Source organism: Pseudochaenichthys georgianus, chromosome 22 (assembly GCF_902827115.2).
Source record: "Pseudochaenichthys georgianus chromosome 22, fPseGeo1.2, whole genome shotgun sequence".
NCBI classification, from domain to species: domain Eukaryota; kingdom Metazoa; phylum Chordata; class Actinopteri; order Perciformes; family Channichthyidae; genus Pseudochaenichthys; species Pseudochaenichthys georgianus.
In genome coordinates, this window is record NC_047524.1 from 9,402,428 (window position 1) to 9,417,163 (window position 14,736).

General features: G+C 44.2%; 1 protein-coding gene across 1 annotated transcript in view; it reads left to right on the forward strand.

Annotated features, from left to right (window-relative positions):
- Positions 1 to 14,736, forward strand: part of hs6st1a (heparan sulfate 6-O-sulfotransferase 1a) — a 78,048-nt gene that overhangs the window by 55,545 nt on the left and 7,767 nt on the right. The window contains exon 2 of the mRNA XM_034110807.2: positions 12,982 to 13,204. Within this exon, the coding sequence (XP_033966698.1) occupies positions 12,982 to 13,204 (223 nt within the window). The remainder of the gene's footprint in view (positions 1 to 12,981; positions 13,205 to 14,736) is intronic.

The following is a 14,736-nucleotide window of genomic DNA, read 5'->3' on the forward strand; positions in this document are numbered from 1 at the left end:
TGTGTGTGTGTGTGTGTGTGTGTGTGTGTGTGTGTGTGTGTGTGTGTGTGTGTGTGTGTGTGTGTGTGTGTGTGTGTTGTGTGTGTGTGTGGGTGGCTATTGGTCAGTAGATAATTAAAGGAACTGTTCACACATCTCTTTCCATCAGTGAGATAATTAAAAGACTATTCGTACCACTTTTATTCGGTAAATATGAGAGCAATAACTTCCCGAAGCACCTGGTGGCAATCTAGAAACCTCCCAGTAAAGACAAGACTGCATAACCCCTTCCTTAAACCGCACCTTTTCATTTGTACGCTTCAGTTTTATGGATAAGACAAAGTAGATGTAACGTGTTAATTAGTGAGGGCTAGAGGTGTAGATTTTGTGATCTCTGTACAGAGCTATGCGAGCTTTACACCCGTTTCCTGTCGTAAAGGATAGCTAACAGGCTGTGGTATAGTCAGCTAACAGATATGAGAGAGGTATAGACTTTTCCTCTGTGCAAAACGATCCTTTCAGAAGAAATTAAGTCTGGTTGAACGCAGTTAGGGAAGGAGTAAATGAGAACTAAAGGAAGGACGCCACGGCCTCGCAGCTTATATGAGGGAAAGCTCAGACTGTGAGCTTGAGTTACACCGCTAGACAATGGGCTTCTTTCACACACACACACACACACACACACACACACACACACACACACACATACACACACAGCACAGAGGCGTTCTGTCTTGAGAAGCTGTTGTTGCTCCTGTTGCACAATATTTGGCTCTTATTATTTCATTTACCCCCCTCTTCCTGCTCCCTTGCATCTCCACCGGCTTCTGGATATCATTTGCTTATTTTTGTCTTACTGATTGGAGGCGCTGTGTGTGTGTGTGTGTGTGTGTGTGTGTGTGTGTGTGTGTGTGTGTGTGTGTGTGTGTGTGTGTGTGTGTGTGTGTGTGTGTGTGTGTGTGTGTGTGTGTGTGTGTGTGTGTGTGTGTGTGTGTGTGTGTGTGTGTGTGTGTGTGTGGTGTGTGTGTGTGTGTGTGTGTGTGTGTGTGTGTGTGTGTGTGTGTGTGTGTGTGTGTGTGTGTGTGTGTGTGTGTGTGTGTGTGTGTGTGTGTGTGTGTGTGTGTGTGTGTGTGTGTGTGTGTGTGTGTGTGTGTGTGTGTGTACCGCCCTGTCGCATGTATCTAGCCTATACCGTATGATTGCATATGATAACAAAGGCTAATTTTAGCTGTGAAATCCCTCTGACATTGTGTCTCTAAGTTGTGGCTGCATAATGAGAGGGAAGGCAGGCGGACACAAACTGGGGAATGTCATCGTTATTCTTTAATTCCATGGAATTTTCGTTCCCGTTTTCCCTCTCTTTGGCTCCCATGTCACTCCTCCCTCAAGGCAGTGCTCATTAGCCCCTTGGCCCTCTCTAAACAGGTGGGGCATGTTTGGCACAGCCCTCCGACATGCAGTCAGGCTTAATTGGGCTTGGAGGACCCCTTACCCAGACACACACATACACACATCACTCATATGCAACCCCCCCCCCATCTCTTCTTCTCGCTTCACACATTTCCCTCCATTCTTAAAGAGCCCAATTGTCCCCTTCCTATTCCCCAGGGTGAGGTTGCGGTTCCTGGACCGGAGAGTGTAAATCCAGCCCGGGGCTTTCCTCCAGGCCTGGCCTCTCCACTGTCCCCCCTCTTTCAGTTCTCTCTCAATACATGATAACCACCACTCCCCAAACAAGCTCCATTGATATGCAGACGTATCCCCCAAATGTCACCGGGCTGTTCTAACTGCTTCTCCCCCCCGACTCTCCACCTTTACCTCTCCACCACCTCGCTGTCTTTCTTTGTTATTTGTTTTTCTCTGGCTTTCTCCCAACTAGACTCTTTCTGTGCTGCTTTGTGTCTTGGTTGCCTCAGAATGGTTTTTTTTACCTACCTCAGGGATTTTTCTTTGTATTGCTTTTCAAGGATACCCAGAGACACAGAGTTATCCTCATGTGACTGCTGTTTTGTGTTTGTTTTTGCATCTGCTAAGCTCTCCGGGTAAGCATCACCGACCATACCTCTCCATGTCTGGGTAATTACAGCCACGTCAGCCCTTGTTTTTGTACCTTTCCTGGGCAAACACTTGACACTACCTTGTAGTAAAAAAATAAAAATAAAACTTGCCTTGCCTAGTAGAGAAATTGTTTTCCTTTTTTTTTTTAAAGTCTTGCTTCTGCCTCCTGTCTTATGCTCTTGCTTTTTCACCTACACACACATATACTATTCTTCACCTCTACTGACTCAGCAATATCTCATTATCTTGTTTATTCATACAAACACCCATTTTTTGCACATACATTTACGAAGGTAACACTTGGAGAGGCAGAGTGAAGGAAACGAGCATCGAAGTGTGTCTCTGTGTGTGTCGGTAGGGTTGCACAGGACCTGCCCTGGGAGGTTTGAATGTTAACTGCCTTATCACTCCAATTTCACACTCTCGCCTCCAGTCACACACAGAAACACCCTGTTGCCTCCGGTCTCGTATGTGATGACTGACTAACGGGGAAACACTGGGGGTCACACACACACACACACACACACACACACACACACACACACACACACACTAGAGCACATATTAATCCCAGCCAGGGGGGAGGTTTTGTGTGTAAGAGTGTGTTAATGAGTGTGTGTGGCTGCTTCTGTAATGGGGCCACCTGTCTCCTCGTTACCCAGCCTTTTAATTGCCCCCAAACTCTGCATCATGTCTTCTTCTTCACTTCGTCTTCTTCTTCCTCCTCTTTCCTCACTCTTGGTAATTTCTCTTCATTGTGTTAAAGGTGGGGTAGGTACGTTTGAGAAATCGGCTCGAGATACACCTTTTGTTATATTCCATGGAATGCTCTTAACATCCTGATAGCAATGAATATCTGAAGTGCTTTGACAAAAAATCCATAAAAGAATCTGTGGAAGCCGGAGTACTGTAAAAAGCACGACCAATCATTTTAGCCGGCCGGCCTACCTGCCTGTCAGCCTTCCATCTGTGCACACATTTATCTCGTGCCCTCATTGGTCATGTGCGCGTTTGTGTGTGTTGGAGGAGGGGCTCTGTGAGGAAGTGGCAGATTTTTTCCGGCTGGGTATTTTCAAATTCTAGCGCACTCGAGCTGGTTCCTCCAAAATTACCTACCCCACCTTTAAGTGAACTATTGGGACACATCAATAATCTGACATCACAATATTTGTGTGTGTGTGTGTGTGTGTGTGTGTGTGTGTGTGTGTGTGTGTGTGTGTGTGTGTGTGTGTGTGTGTGTGTGTGTGTGTGTGTGTGTGTGTGTGTGTGTGTGTGTGTGTGTGTGTGTGTGTGTGTGTGTGTGTGTGTGTGTGTGTGTGTGTGTGTGTGTGTGTGTGTGTGTGTGTGTGTGTGTGTGTGTGTGTGTGTGTGTGTGTGTGTGTGTGTGGTGTGTGTGTGTGTGTGTGTGTGTGTGTGTGTGTGTGTGTGTGTGTGTGTGTGTGTGTGTGTGTGTGTGTGTGTGTTCCATATGTCAGCATATTAGCGAAGTGATTGCTTTGACCTCAGCACCAGAAGGCATATGAATATGACGCAGGGTGGAGCCGCATTTGTACACACTCACCCAGGGGTATCAGGTTGATTTGTGTTACCTTGAACAACCTAACGCTCCACATCAATTCCTCTCGCTTTCTGGCTCGTGTTTCTTCTCCTTTTATAGCTGCATAATTATGAAAAAGGATTGTGATTACTGTATTTCTCCTACAACTGTGTTCACACCTTAAATCATCATTATTTGTCTCACCCGCAGGGAGCTATAGCAGATTGTTTTATTGGATTTCTTTTGCATACATGTTCACTTTATTTGTGTCAGTGCAGTGTTATTTAAAGTTGCTGAGTTCTTTCTTCACACTGCGACTTACCACCCTTATTGTGGTCCTTATGTACAAAAAACTGTTAATCACTTCTTTATTACTTTGGGACGCAGCTCCAACCCAAAGGCAAACTTGGCAAAGAATGTAGTTATTTGTCCTGATCTGGGCGAAAGCCAAAGATAAGCTGAGATTTTTGCGCTTTTCATTTCTCTTTTCTATTGTTGAGCCAATCCACTCTCTTTTCAAATCACATGAGGGCATTACATGCAGGAAGTGAATGTTTTATATTTCATAGATTAGGCGTAGGGGACATTGGTGAAAGGTTTCTGACATGCTCAATGTGTATGGATAACATATCAGACGGGAATGTCTGTTTTTGCCTAACTCAGCAAACCAATATCTGACACAATACGTATTTTATCATATATTAGTACAAAAAACATAAATGAAATTAATAATGAATAGACAATGAATGTATTGAAACCAGACGAATCATCAGAAACACAATCGGCACCTTCTTTTAGAATAATTTAAACATTTTAGTGTTTTTTTCGAATTTCGAATTCATCTGTAATAATGAAAGTATATGAATTGCAAACTAGATAAAAGACAATTATGTCTTATCTCTCAATCCAGCAAATTAAATAACTGAGAAAATTAAAGTACTTTTTCACATTGATGCAGAAATGGAAAAAGAAATCCAATAAAAATCCAATATTGCCACAGTGCAGTCCTGTTCATTGATTTGCAGTCTTAATTTACGATGGCCTCATACGGCTCATCCAAAAACATTAACATGGAAAGGACCGCGGTATGAAATTTCACTGCAAAATCTATGACATCTGAAAAATGTATATCTCCTGGCAGTGCATCACATGTCGTCATATCACCCAATACTGCTGCTGGGGATACATAACTTTAAATTCTGAAGACATGAACAATTATCCCTGGTTACTTGTGCAATATTTCATGTCCTCCACCCATCTCCTTCTCACCAAATCCATCTTATTTTCTACACATCCTCCCTCCCGCTCTGCCTGTGTCAGACAGCTCTCTGGGCTGTTGCCAGTCCAGTTACATGAGAGAACAGGCGGCAGTACATTCCTTCTGAACATAGCTTTGCACTCAGGGGATTCTCTCCCCTCTCTCCCCCTGCCCTCTCTTTGTTTTTGTCCATTCCTGTACTGTACTGTACCGTCCAATTGGAGCCGTGGGCTACATTTCATCCCAGGCATTCTTCTCCTTGTTTGCTTCTTTCTCTGTCTGGTAATCACGGAAAGGATGCATGTTTTTGTCTGTGCTGAAATGCAGCAGGCCGTGTTATTTCGCACTCATGGCATACGCTAAGTTTTCGCACGCTCCTTTTAGTTACGGTCGCACAGTTAACAGCAAAATGTTGATAACATTCTTAGTGTGTCATTAGGACTGGAAAAATCCTACTGTACACCAGCATAAGGACCTCCACTCTGGGTCTTAATCACTATTATACAACCATCCACTTGAAGCGGTTTAAATACTGACAGTATTTGTTTCCAAATATTGTCTCGTTCCGGCTTCTCAAATGAGAGAAAAAGCAGCTTTCGAAAGTCTCAACTGATAGGAAGGAAGCTCAAGGTTATTGAGAAAACAAGACATTTGAGGTCATGAATATTTGCTTTAGAAAATGTAGTTCCAAAAATAATACGCTTAATAAAAGATTAATTAAAATGATTTTAGGAGGTGTAAATCATGATCAATTCTGTTCCGGTAAAAGCAAGATTTCTTCATTAAAATGAACTAGAATAGCCTTTATATGTTAATACAATATTTAAAGATGTAACATTTCACATGTTGGCATTTGCTTTTTATAATAAACATTTGTTAACTGACAGTTGGAAGTAGTAGCAGCTGCTTATTATTATTTAAATTATTGATTAATATTTCCCTTTTGTCCAATAGTCAATTCATCATTTCATCAACAAAATGTCAATATATAAAAAAATGCACAAATGACATTATGATATGAAACAAAGGGGAGGTCCTTAAGTTTCTTGTTTTCTCAAAAGCATGTTTGTTGTATGCATTAAAACAACCATTTTAATGTAAAAATATTGTCAGCATTTAGCTTTTTAGGTTTAAGCGTCCTCAAATGTGCTGCTTTCCAACTCTTAAAGGCGGACATAACAAGTTCTCTTTTGGTTTCTGGAAACTATGATGATATTTAATATTTGATAGATCAATTGCTAAACAAGTCATCATTAGTGGCAGCACTAGCTGTAATGATATATCAGTTAATTATATAAACATTCTCCCAGTCCCGTCAATCAGCCACATCAGCACACAGCATATCACATTACACCCAAAAGTCTGCAAATCTCACTCAGGATGTTATGATATATAGAAAATGTGAACACTTGTAATGGAAAATATTGAGAAACCATAACTTCTTGGCTCGATGTTTGCTGAGAGAGAACAAAGAATGTCCACTTTTTTTCTTTCTTATTAAACCACAATCTGCTGGATGTCTCTCCGTGTCCCCTCTTTTCCAGCACGGTCGCCACTCTCTCCTCTCTGTTTTTTCACTTTGTCTCTTGTACGTCTTCTGTGTTTAAAGTTCAATCTACCAAGGCAGGCTGTCTGAGTCCTGAGGCTGCTATTGATCCACTAACAAAGAGAGCGGTAGAGAGTGAGAGTGAGCCAGGTTTCGCAGAGAAGACGCCTCGAGAGCTTGTCTGAACCGGAGGGTCTATTTCTGTCATTATTGGTCAGAAGACACACCGGACACACGGGATGAGATGACGAATGATGAGCAGAGGGGAACAGGAACAGGAGTGGGAGGGAGGGCGCCGTTTAGTTTCGAGAGGTCACCGTTGATTTGGTGCCACAGTGGGATAGAGATGGAGAAGAGGCATCACCGGCTGTACCCTGAAGCCTGTCTGCTCACAGCTGTCTGTTTGTTGATTGTGTAATGCATTGCACGAGGCAAATGCATCTCCAACCTGACCATTGTTTAAAGGCTGAGTGTGTGTGTGTGTGTTTGAGTGTCCAAATAATGATGCGTGTTGGAGGGAAAAGGGGAACAGGAAGGATTCAGTGGAAGTCTATTTAGATTCAAGTCCTGACACGTCGCTTCTCTAAAGACACACTCATGCGCTCTCTCTCTCACACACACACACACACACACACACACACACACACACACACACACACACACACACACACACACACACACTGACATGGTTGATATCATCTGCACTTACAGGCAGTGCATTCCACGGGACCATTCCTCTGAAAGCAAAGGGAGTGGAGGCACAGGGCTCTCACACAAGGTGTCATACCCATTCGCCCTCATTCTCTGACTGGTCCGCTGTTTCTTCAAACTGTGAAAACAGTGGGTGAACACAATGGGCTCTAAACAAGCCCCTTTTCATAGCTGAACAAATCCAAAAAGACAACGGCGCTAGCTACAGTCTACCCTTGTGAGTAATACACTTACACATGGGTTGATAATGTGGTCGAAAGTGTAATAGGTTGAAGTAAGTTTGTTTTCAGGAATCAATAAGTAATATCAAGAGAAACAGCACCTCAACATTGATAGAGGCTCTAAGTGTATTGAATACAGCCACAACATAACATGCTCAGTTAATATTATATTATTTTACTCCACCTGATTCAACCCTGTCCTTTCATTAATGTCATCAACACGTAATCGTAAATAATAATGCCAACACAACGCTGTATCAATGGATATCCCTCAATGGCAAACAAATAATCTTGGGAAATAGATTCACTTGCAAATAACTTTGATGAATTATCTAACTGTTAGGTCTCTAACTTTCCCATAAATTGAAGAAAATGGCCATCACAATTACTCAAATCTAAAAACGTGGACAGTAGACTGCTTCTGTTGCTAGAACCAAAACTAAAAGATATTCAGTTTAAAAGCAGCAAATCATGACATTTAAGAATACATTTATGAGTGTTTCTAAACAAATCCTCTCATCTGGTGAAGTACCAATATACACGAACCCAGCCTTATCAGAAATGGAAAACTCAGCTAAATATCCACATTGATGGATTGTAGGCATAAAACCAGGCCGTGAAAAGCATCCGGCCACTCACCTTGAATCTTATTTTCTCTATCTGTGTTTGAGTTTGATACAGTTATCTTTCTGCTGAGCGTGCTTTAAATCTGACGCACTTTGCCCGCTCCGTGCATCCGTTTGTATTTGAACTCGCACTTTTAAAGGTCTCCTGGCGTCGGCGGCGTGATTTATTTGATTCCTGCTTTTTACTCTTAAGCTGTTTGAGTTCAGGTCCATTTTTAGAGGTGGGAAAGAGCCGTGTTGTTGAGTGGATCTGGTTTCCATAAGCATCCGTGAACTAATAATAAATCATGGCTGTTCTACACAGAGAGACGCTGTTGGCGTCACCGTGTTTGTGTGTCTGGGTGCATAAATCACACTATGAGCTTAACCCTATATTTAAACAAGGCTTCTAAACTTGTTCACACTCCCTTGAGACAATAAAATAAAAGACGTGGTATCTCTTGAATATTGCAGCCTCAAACCACTTAATTTGTTGTGATCCTGTTGCATTTAAATAAACACTACAGCGTCGACAGCGTCGAAAGCTCCAATCTGTCCATTCACTTTCAATGGGGTGACGTCACGTAGCCTCGCTTTTTCGCCGAACTGAATTGTGGGTAGCAGAGCGGTCCGTCTCAGGCGTCTCCGGCGACAGAAGTTGAACAATGTTCAACTTCTGACGCCGGAGTAGCCAGCGCCAGCCAATCAAATCCCGTTTCCCAAAATCTGACAGCTGAAGCCGTAGCCAATCAAACCGCGTCTAAGCTGAGAGAGATATCCCGCCGTTCATTTCTATATTTCAAAAAAAGTCGGAGGAGAAACTAATTATCGCCGTAGCAAATCACCCGGTTTTGTATGACCAGACCCTCTTCACCTCCCGGGATACAAACCGGAGGAGCCAGGCATGGAGGGAGGTGGCAGAGACAGTGGGGGAAACTGGTAGGTTTTCGCCTGTTTGGGGAGTTTATATATATATTGCTCGCATAAAATCCCCGGGGTTTTTTGCCTTGTATGTCGGGGGCTGGAGATTCATGTGATTGGTTGTTGGCCGTGTTGCTTGAATACAATCCCCAAGCTCCAGACACGCCCAGCTCCAAGCTATTTTTGAAGCTGTAGTGTGGACGCTCCGTAACTGGAATTGGTAAACCAAGCATGTCAAATTGTAGACCTAACCCTCACTAATCATTCTCCTGCTTTTAACCTTTCAAGAACACTAACTAAAAACAATTCAAACCTCACCATTCCTCCCTTCGTGGTGCACCCTCCAGGACATTAATTACTCTAGGGGTCTGGCTTGAGATTTTAACAAAACCAACTCCTGAAGGGGAGAACGCGTTGTAATCAGGCAGAGGCACACCTACAGGGGGAGGTGAGAATAAGAGATGGGCTGAGAGAAGAAAAGCGACAAAGGGAAAGATTTCAACAGAAAGAGAAGAGAGGTTAAAGAGAAGGTGGAGGTTGTACAAGTGGTGATTTGTGACCCACAGGAAAGAGGCAAAGGGGCGGGCTCATTTACCCCGGCCTCTGAGGGACCGTAACAAGCGCTGTGCGTTTCCTCTAGATAATCCACAGCAAGTGAGTACATTTAAAACCCTCAGAAGCTGCTCATTTTAGGGTTGAAGCTGCTGATGCTTATTTGTTATCCTATGACCATTATAATACCAAACATGGTCATGAGTTACAAGTATCCAGTGTTTCTATCAATAATTGTTTTCTTGGCAACACGGAAACGTCACTTATTTACAGAGCGTTTACACACAGATGTGCACTGGAGGTGGGTAGAAAACAAGGGTCAGAAAGCCCTCTTAAAATATGCAAAAGAGAGTGAATGCAAGATTTATTTGTTTTCTTTGCTTTTAGTCACCCTTACAGCTCCAACTCCATCCCGCTCTCACAGACTTAGTTTTTAATCATGATAAAAAAGAACAGAACTGAGAGAGAAAGTGAGATATAAAGAACAAACATGTATTTGTTCAGTCCGAATCCCACAGTGGTATCAGCTTTATCACACCTCTCCCTGCCAAACACTCGCTTTTTTATCCGCCTGCTTTAAACACCAGGATAAATCTCCCCGATTAGTTGACATGTTTGACTCCTGATAAATGCCTTTGGAGTGTTTTGCGAGGGAGTATTTTTCCATTTGATAACAAAAAAGGCACGCAGGGGAAATTCAGTATCACACGTAGTCTGCAAAAGGGCCCGCCAAGCTCCCAGACGGCAACATCCCGCACTCAACCGGAGGATGATGTCCTAAAATCTCAACACTGAGAGATTGTGCGCGGCGTGTTAGCTTTGAAGTTAATTTGACGAGTGCACGTATGCTTCAACTAAAAAGCAATAACACCTGTGAAGAAAAAAGTGCTATCCCCACAGAGGGGTAGGGGTGTGTGTGTGTGTGTGTGTGTGTGTGTGTGTGTGTGTGTGTGTGTGTGTGTGTGTGTGTGTGTGTGTGTGTGTGTGTGTGTGTGTGTGTGTGTGTGTGTGTGTGTGTGTGTGTGTGTGTGTGTGTGTGTGTGTGTGTGTGTGTGTGTGTGTGTGTGTGTGTGTGTGTGTGTGTGTGTGTGTGTGTGTGTGTGTGTGTGTGTGTGTGTGTGTGTGTGTGTGTGTGTGTGTGTGTGTGTGTGTGTGTGTGTGTGTGTGTGTGTGTGTGTGTGTGTGTGTGTGTGTGTGTGTGTGTGTGTGTGTGTGAAAACGAACGAACATCATTACCTCAGGATCCGAGTACAGGGGCAGACCTCATTAGGCTTTAAGGCGAGAAAGTCTCCACGGCACCAGTTCTGCAGTCCGCCTGACCCAGCAGACACGACGCCCCGTTTACCATCGTGTGTGTGTGTGTGTTTTTGCGTGCGTATGTGTTTTTTTGCGTGCATGTTATTTATTTATTTTCCTTGGTAATATGCCTGAACCTTCATTATAGCCGGAGCCATAACTTTGATAAATCACTTGGGCTCGGGGCCCTCACTGCTTTCACAGTATTAGAAAACTAATTGAAATTCTCTTCCGCCCCCTCTTCTCTCCCTCTGTCTTTCTCCCCCTTTCTTTTTTCCTCTCTGTTTTTCACCCTCTCCCTCGTTCTCTCCTCTCTGTAGCGAGGGCCAAACAGTACCGCATGTTTTCAGTAGAATAGAAGCCAAGAGGGGTAAAATGTCATCACTGATTTAATAGGCGTAGTCTTACTCAGAAACACACACTCTCTCATGCACGCGCACACACACACACACACACACACACACATACTGAACTCTGGGGAGTGTTAGGAATCCTGATAATGTCATCATAGGAATCTCCATAATGTACCCCGGTCTCCGGCAGGCTCCGGTTTGAGTGTTCCTCCTTCCTCCTCTGCTCTTGATTAGATCCGGGATGACATTTTGGGTTCAGGTTGATGAGATTTAGAGTTGTGATGCTTGTTACTATGGCCGTGATCTCCCCGCTGTCCCAGGACTGAGGGTTTGTTTGGTTCAATGCCTGGGATCTCCCAGCTGCCACTGGATTTAGGGTTCAGTCGTTTCATTGTCCGTGATCCCCCTGCTGCTACTAGATTTGTTTCATTTGCAGGGATCGCTCAGTGCTGCAGATAAATTCAGGGTGTGTTTTTGTTTGTTGCATCGAATCTCCCAGATGACATTTTGTTTTGGGGTTGGATTGTTTTATTGTTCAGTGTCTGCTTGTCACTGCTGGATTTAAAGTTTGTATTGTGCATCTCTCAGCTGTTGCTAGATGTATGGGTTAGTTGTTTTGTTGTCCAGGATCTCCCCGTCGCCACTGGCTGAATTTCGTGGGGCTTTAGCCACTTTGTTTTAATATCCAGACACTGTTGCTGTTTGTGTGACACTTGGGGCTTTGTGTCCACCCGGCAACCCCTCCTCTCTCACTGGGTGAGCTTTGTAGTGTGAAGCCAAAGATTTAGCGATGGAAGCAGAGAGTCTGTGTGTATATGTGAGGCGGCTTGTGTGGACCGGGTGATTTCATGGAGTCCTGTCAGCACACAAAATTCTCTCTGCAAACATTCCTCTGATGTGATGCAAGCCCAGGAGAGGAGCACAGCGTGCCTGTGTGTGTTTTCCACCGGCAGCGTGTGTCTGTTTCCCAGACAGATCTATACCATCACGGCCCGACACACTGCAGGCACATAGCCACACATAAAGTCACACACACACACAAGTTGCATGTGAGCGTGGTTAATGAGGATGTGTTGATTGATTAGACTGCAGTAATTAGCTGGAGTGTGAAGGCCTAGAAAGGTCTTCGCTCTGGTGGGAGTGTCCCCTCTGGAGAGACATTGAACTGTGCTATGCACCATTAGGTTACACACACACACACACACACAAGCAGACGCACATCACATAAACGGTCCCATCCATATCACAGATGCGGGATGAGTCATCTCTCACAGGCCGACCTAATACTTTGTGCGAGAGGAAGGATGTGTGAGTTTGTCAGAGTCTGAGACATAAGGATGTTTACAGCTTGGAGATGTGTGTTTCAGAGCGAGATGTGCTTGTGCCAGCAGTTTCCTTTCCTGCACTGTGTAGCCCAACACTGACCTCACAAATCAACTCTCTCCATCGCCTCCTCCGCCTTGTCATTTGAAGCTGACTTCCTGTCAGCTGACCAGATTTCCTTTATGCATCACAGAGCTGTTTCTTGTAAATGCTAATAATATGGTATTAGGTATGGCAGCCTCAGTCTGTAGCCTTCCTCTCACTGAGTTCAGTGGATGCTGACTGAACTGCTGCAGTAAAGCATTGTAAACAGTGCCACCACATGGCCAGCTGGGGAACTACATACAATGCAGTTTTTCTTTAAAGAATGATCATTACACCTGAGCTTTTAACTCGTCTTTTTCACTTGTTCTGAGCAAGAGAGAAATGACTCATTCGCAAAAAGCAACAAAAAAAACACAATCAAATTAGCACATGAGGTTGTTTTTAAAGGTTGTTACTGCCGTTCTTTATTATTGTTCTCACTTGTTTATTGATTGATCAAGCTTGTATCCAAAAAATATTCGGTGCAAGAAAGGCAATTTGTTAATATTGATTGTTTTTCTCTTTTCCACCCAACAGGAAGTTCTACTACATCACTCTACTGAGGGACCCGGTGTCTCGATACCTCAGCGAGTGGCGGCATGTGCAGCGGGGCGCCACGTGGAAGACCTCGCTGCACATGTGCGATGGACGGACCCCCACGCCTGAGGAGCTGCCCTCCTGCTACGAGGGCTCTGATTGGTCGGGCTGTACCCTGCAGCAGTTCATGGACTGTCCCTACAACCTGGCCAACAACAGACAGGTACGAGGAGAAGCTGACATCCAATGATTTATCACTAAATAAGACACACGATAAGCTGCCAAAGATGGAAGTGTTGCGGGTTGTCACTTTACCAGTCCTCTGAATGGGCGTGTGTAAAAGAATGCTACAGAGACGGTCACAAATCCTCAGCCACATCAAAATGCTTTTTGGCTTCTCTGGGCCTTTTGTGCTTTACTGCAAACACTGAAAGAGCAGCTGATTTGACGATTGCATTTATCAAAGCCACCTAGCTGACCAGCATCTCTGCATCCGAGCCAGCTTCTCTCAAGTCTGGTTAATCATCAATAAAAACATTTGCAGCTTCTATTAAAAGTGGGGTAGGTAATTTTGGAGAAACCAGCTCGAGTGCTCTAGAATTTGAAAATACACAGCCGGGAAAAATCTGCCACTTTCTTCAGACTTCCTTACAGAGTCCCTCCTCCAACACACACGAACGCGCACATGACCAATGAGGGCACGAGATAAGTTTGTGCACAGATGGAAGGCTGACAGGCAGGTAGGCCATCCAGTTATTTTAGCCGGGCCGGCTCAGATGATTGGTCGTGCTTTTTACAGTACTACGGCTTCCACAGATTACATTTCTTTATGGATCTTTTTGTCAAAGCACTTAAGATATTAAGAGCATTCCATGGAATATAACAAAAAGTGTATCTCGAGCCGGTTTCTCAAACGTACCTACCCCACCTTTAAGTCAGCCCATTGAAAGAAAAAGAAGAAACACAGGGAATACAATTCTTCAGATGAATAAAATAAAAGGTTTGAATTGTCTGGAAAACGTGTGCATCTATTTAATCATTTAAAGAGCAACTTGCAGGTTTTTTTTTTTTTACTACATTTATGCTTAACCTTGCCTGAAAATTACAATTAAAAATGTTAGTGCAGGATTTGATATGTTTTACAAGACATTGTAATTCAGAGGAAAAGGAACCGTTTTGAGCTCTGCTACTAAAAACTGCTTTTTTTAACGTCATACGTCAAACGCGTCACATGGGGGAGCAACTTTCTCGGACTCGTTCTCTGCCCAATCCGCGGTAGTAGTTTGTAGTTGTGATTTAGTGAGCTGGTAATTTCACATTGCATTTCACCATTTGTAATCATGGTGAGCTTGTGTTTGTGCAGGTTGCACAAACTCGAGCCTGTCAGGACATCGAGTCCACAGTTTCCCTCACGGGAAAAGGACCGGAGCTAGCGTTCGTTCCTGGGTGCGTTGTGCATCCACCTCCCTGCAGCACATACTCTCCACAGCTTTATCAGGAAACCATATTACATCTCTCTCCCCCCCTTCGCTGCTCTCTCTCTCTCCCCCCCCCCTTCGCTGCTCTCTCTCTCTCCCCCCCCCCTTCGCTGCTCTCTCTCTCTCTCTCCCCCCCCTTCGCTGCTCTCTCTCTCTCCCCCCCCCCTTCGCTGCTCTCTCTCTCTCCCCCCCCCTTCGCTGCTCTCTCTCTCTCCCCCCCCCTTCGCTGCTCTCTCTCTCTCCCCCCCCCTTCGCTGCTCTCTCTCTCTCTCCCCCC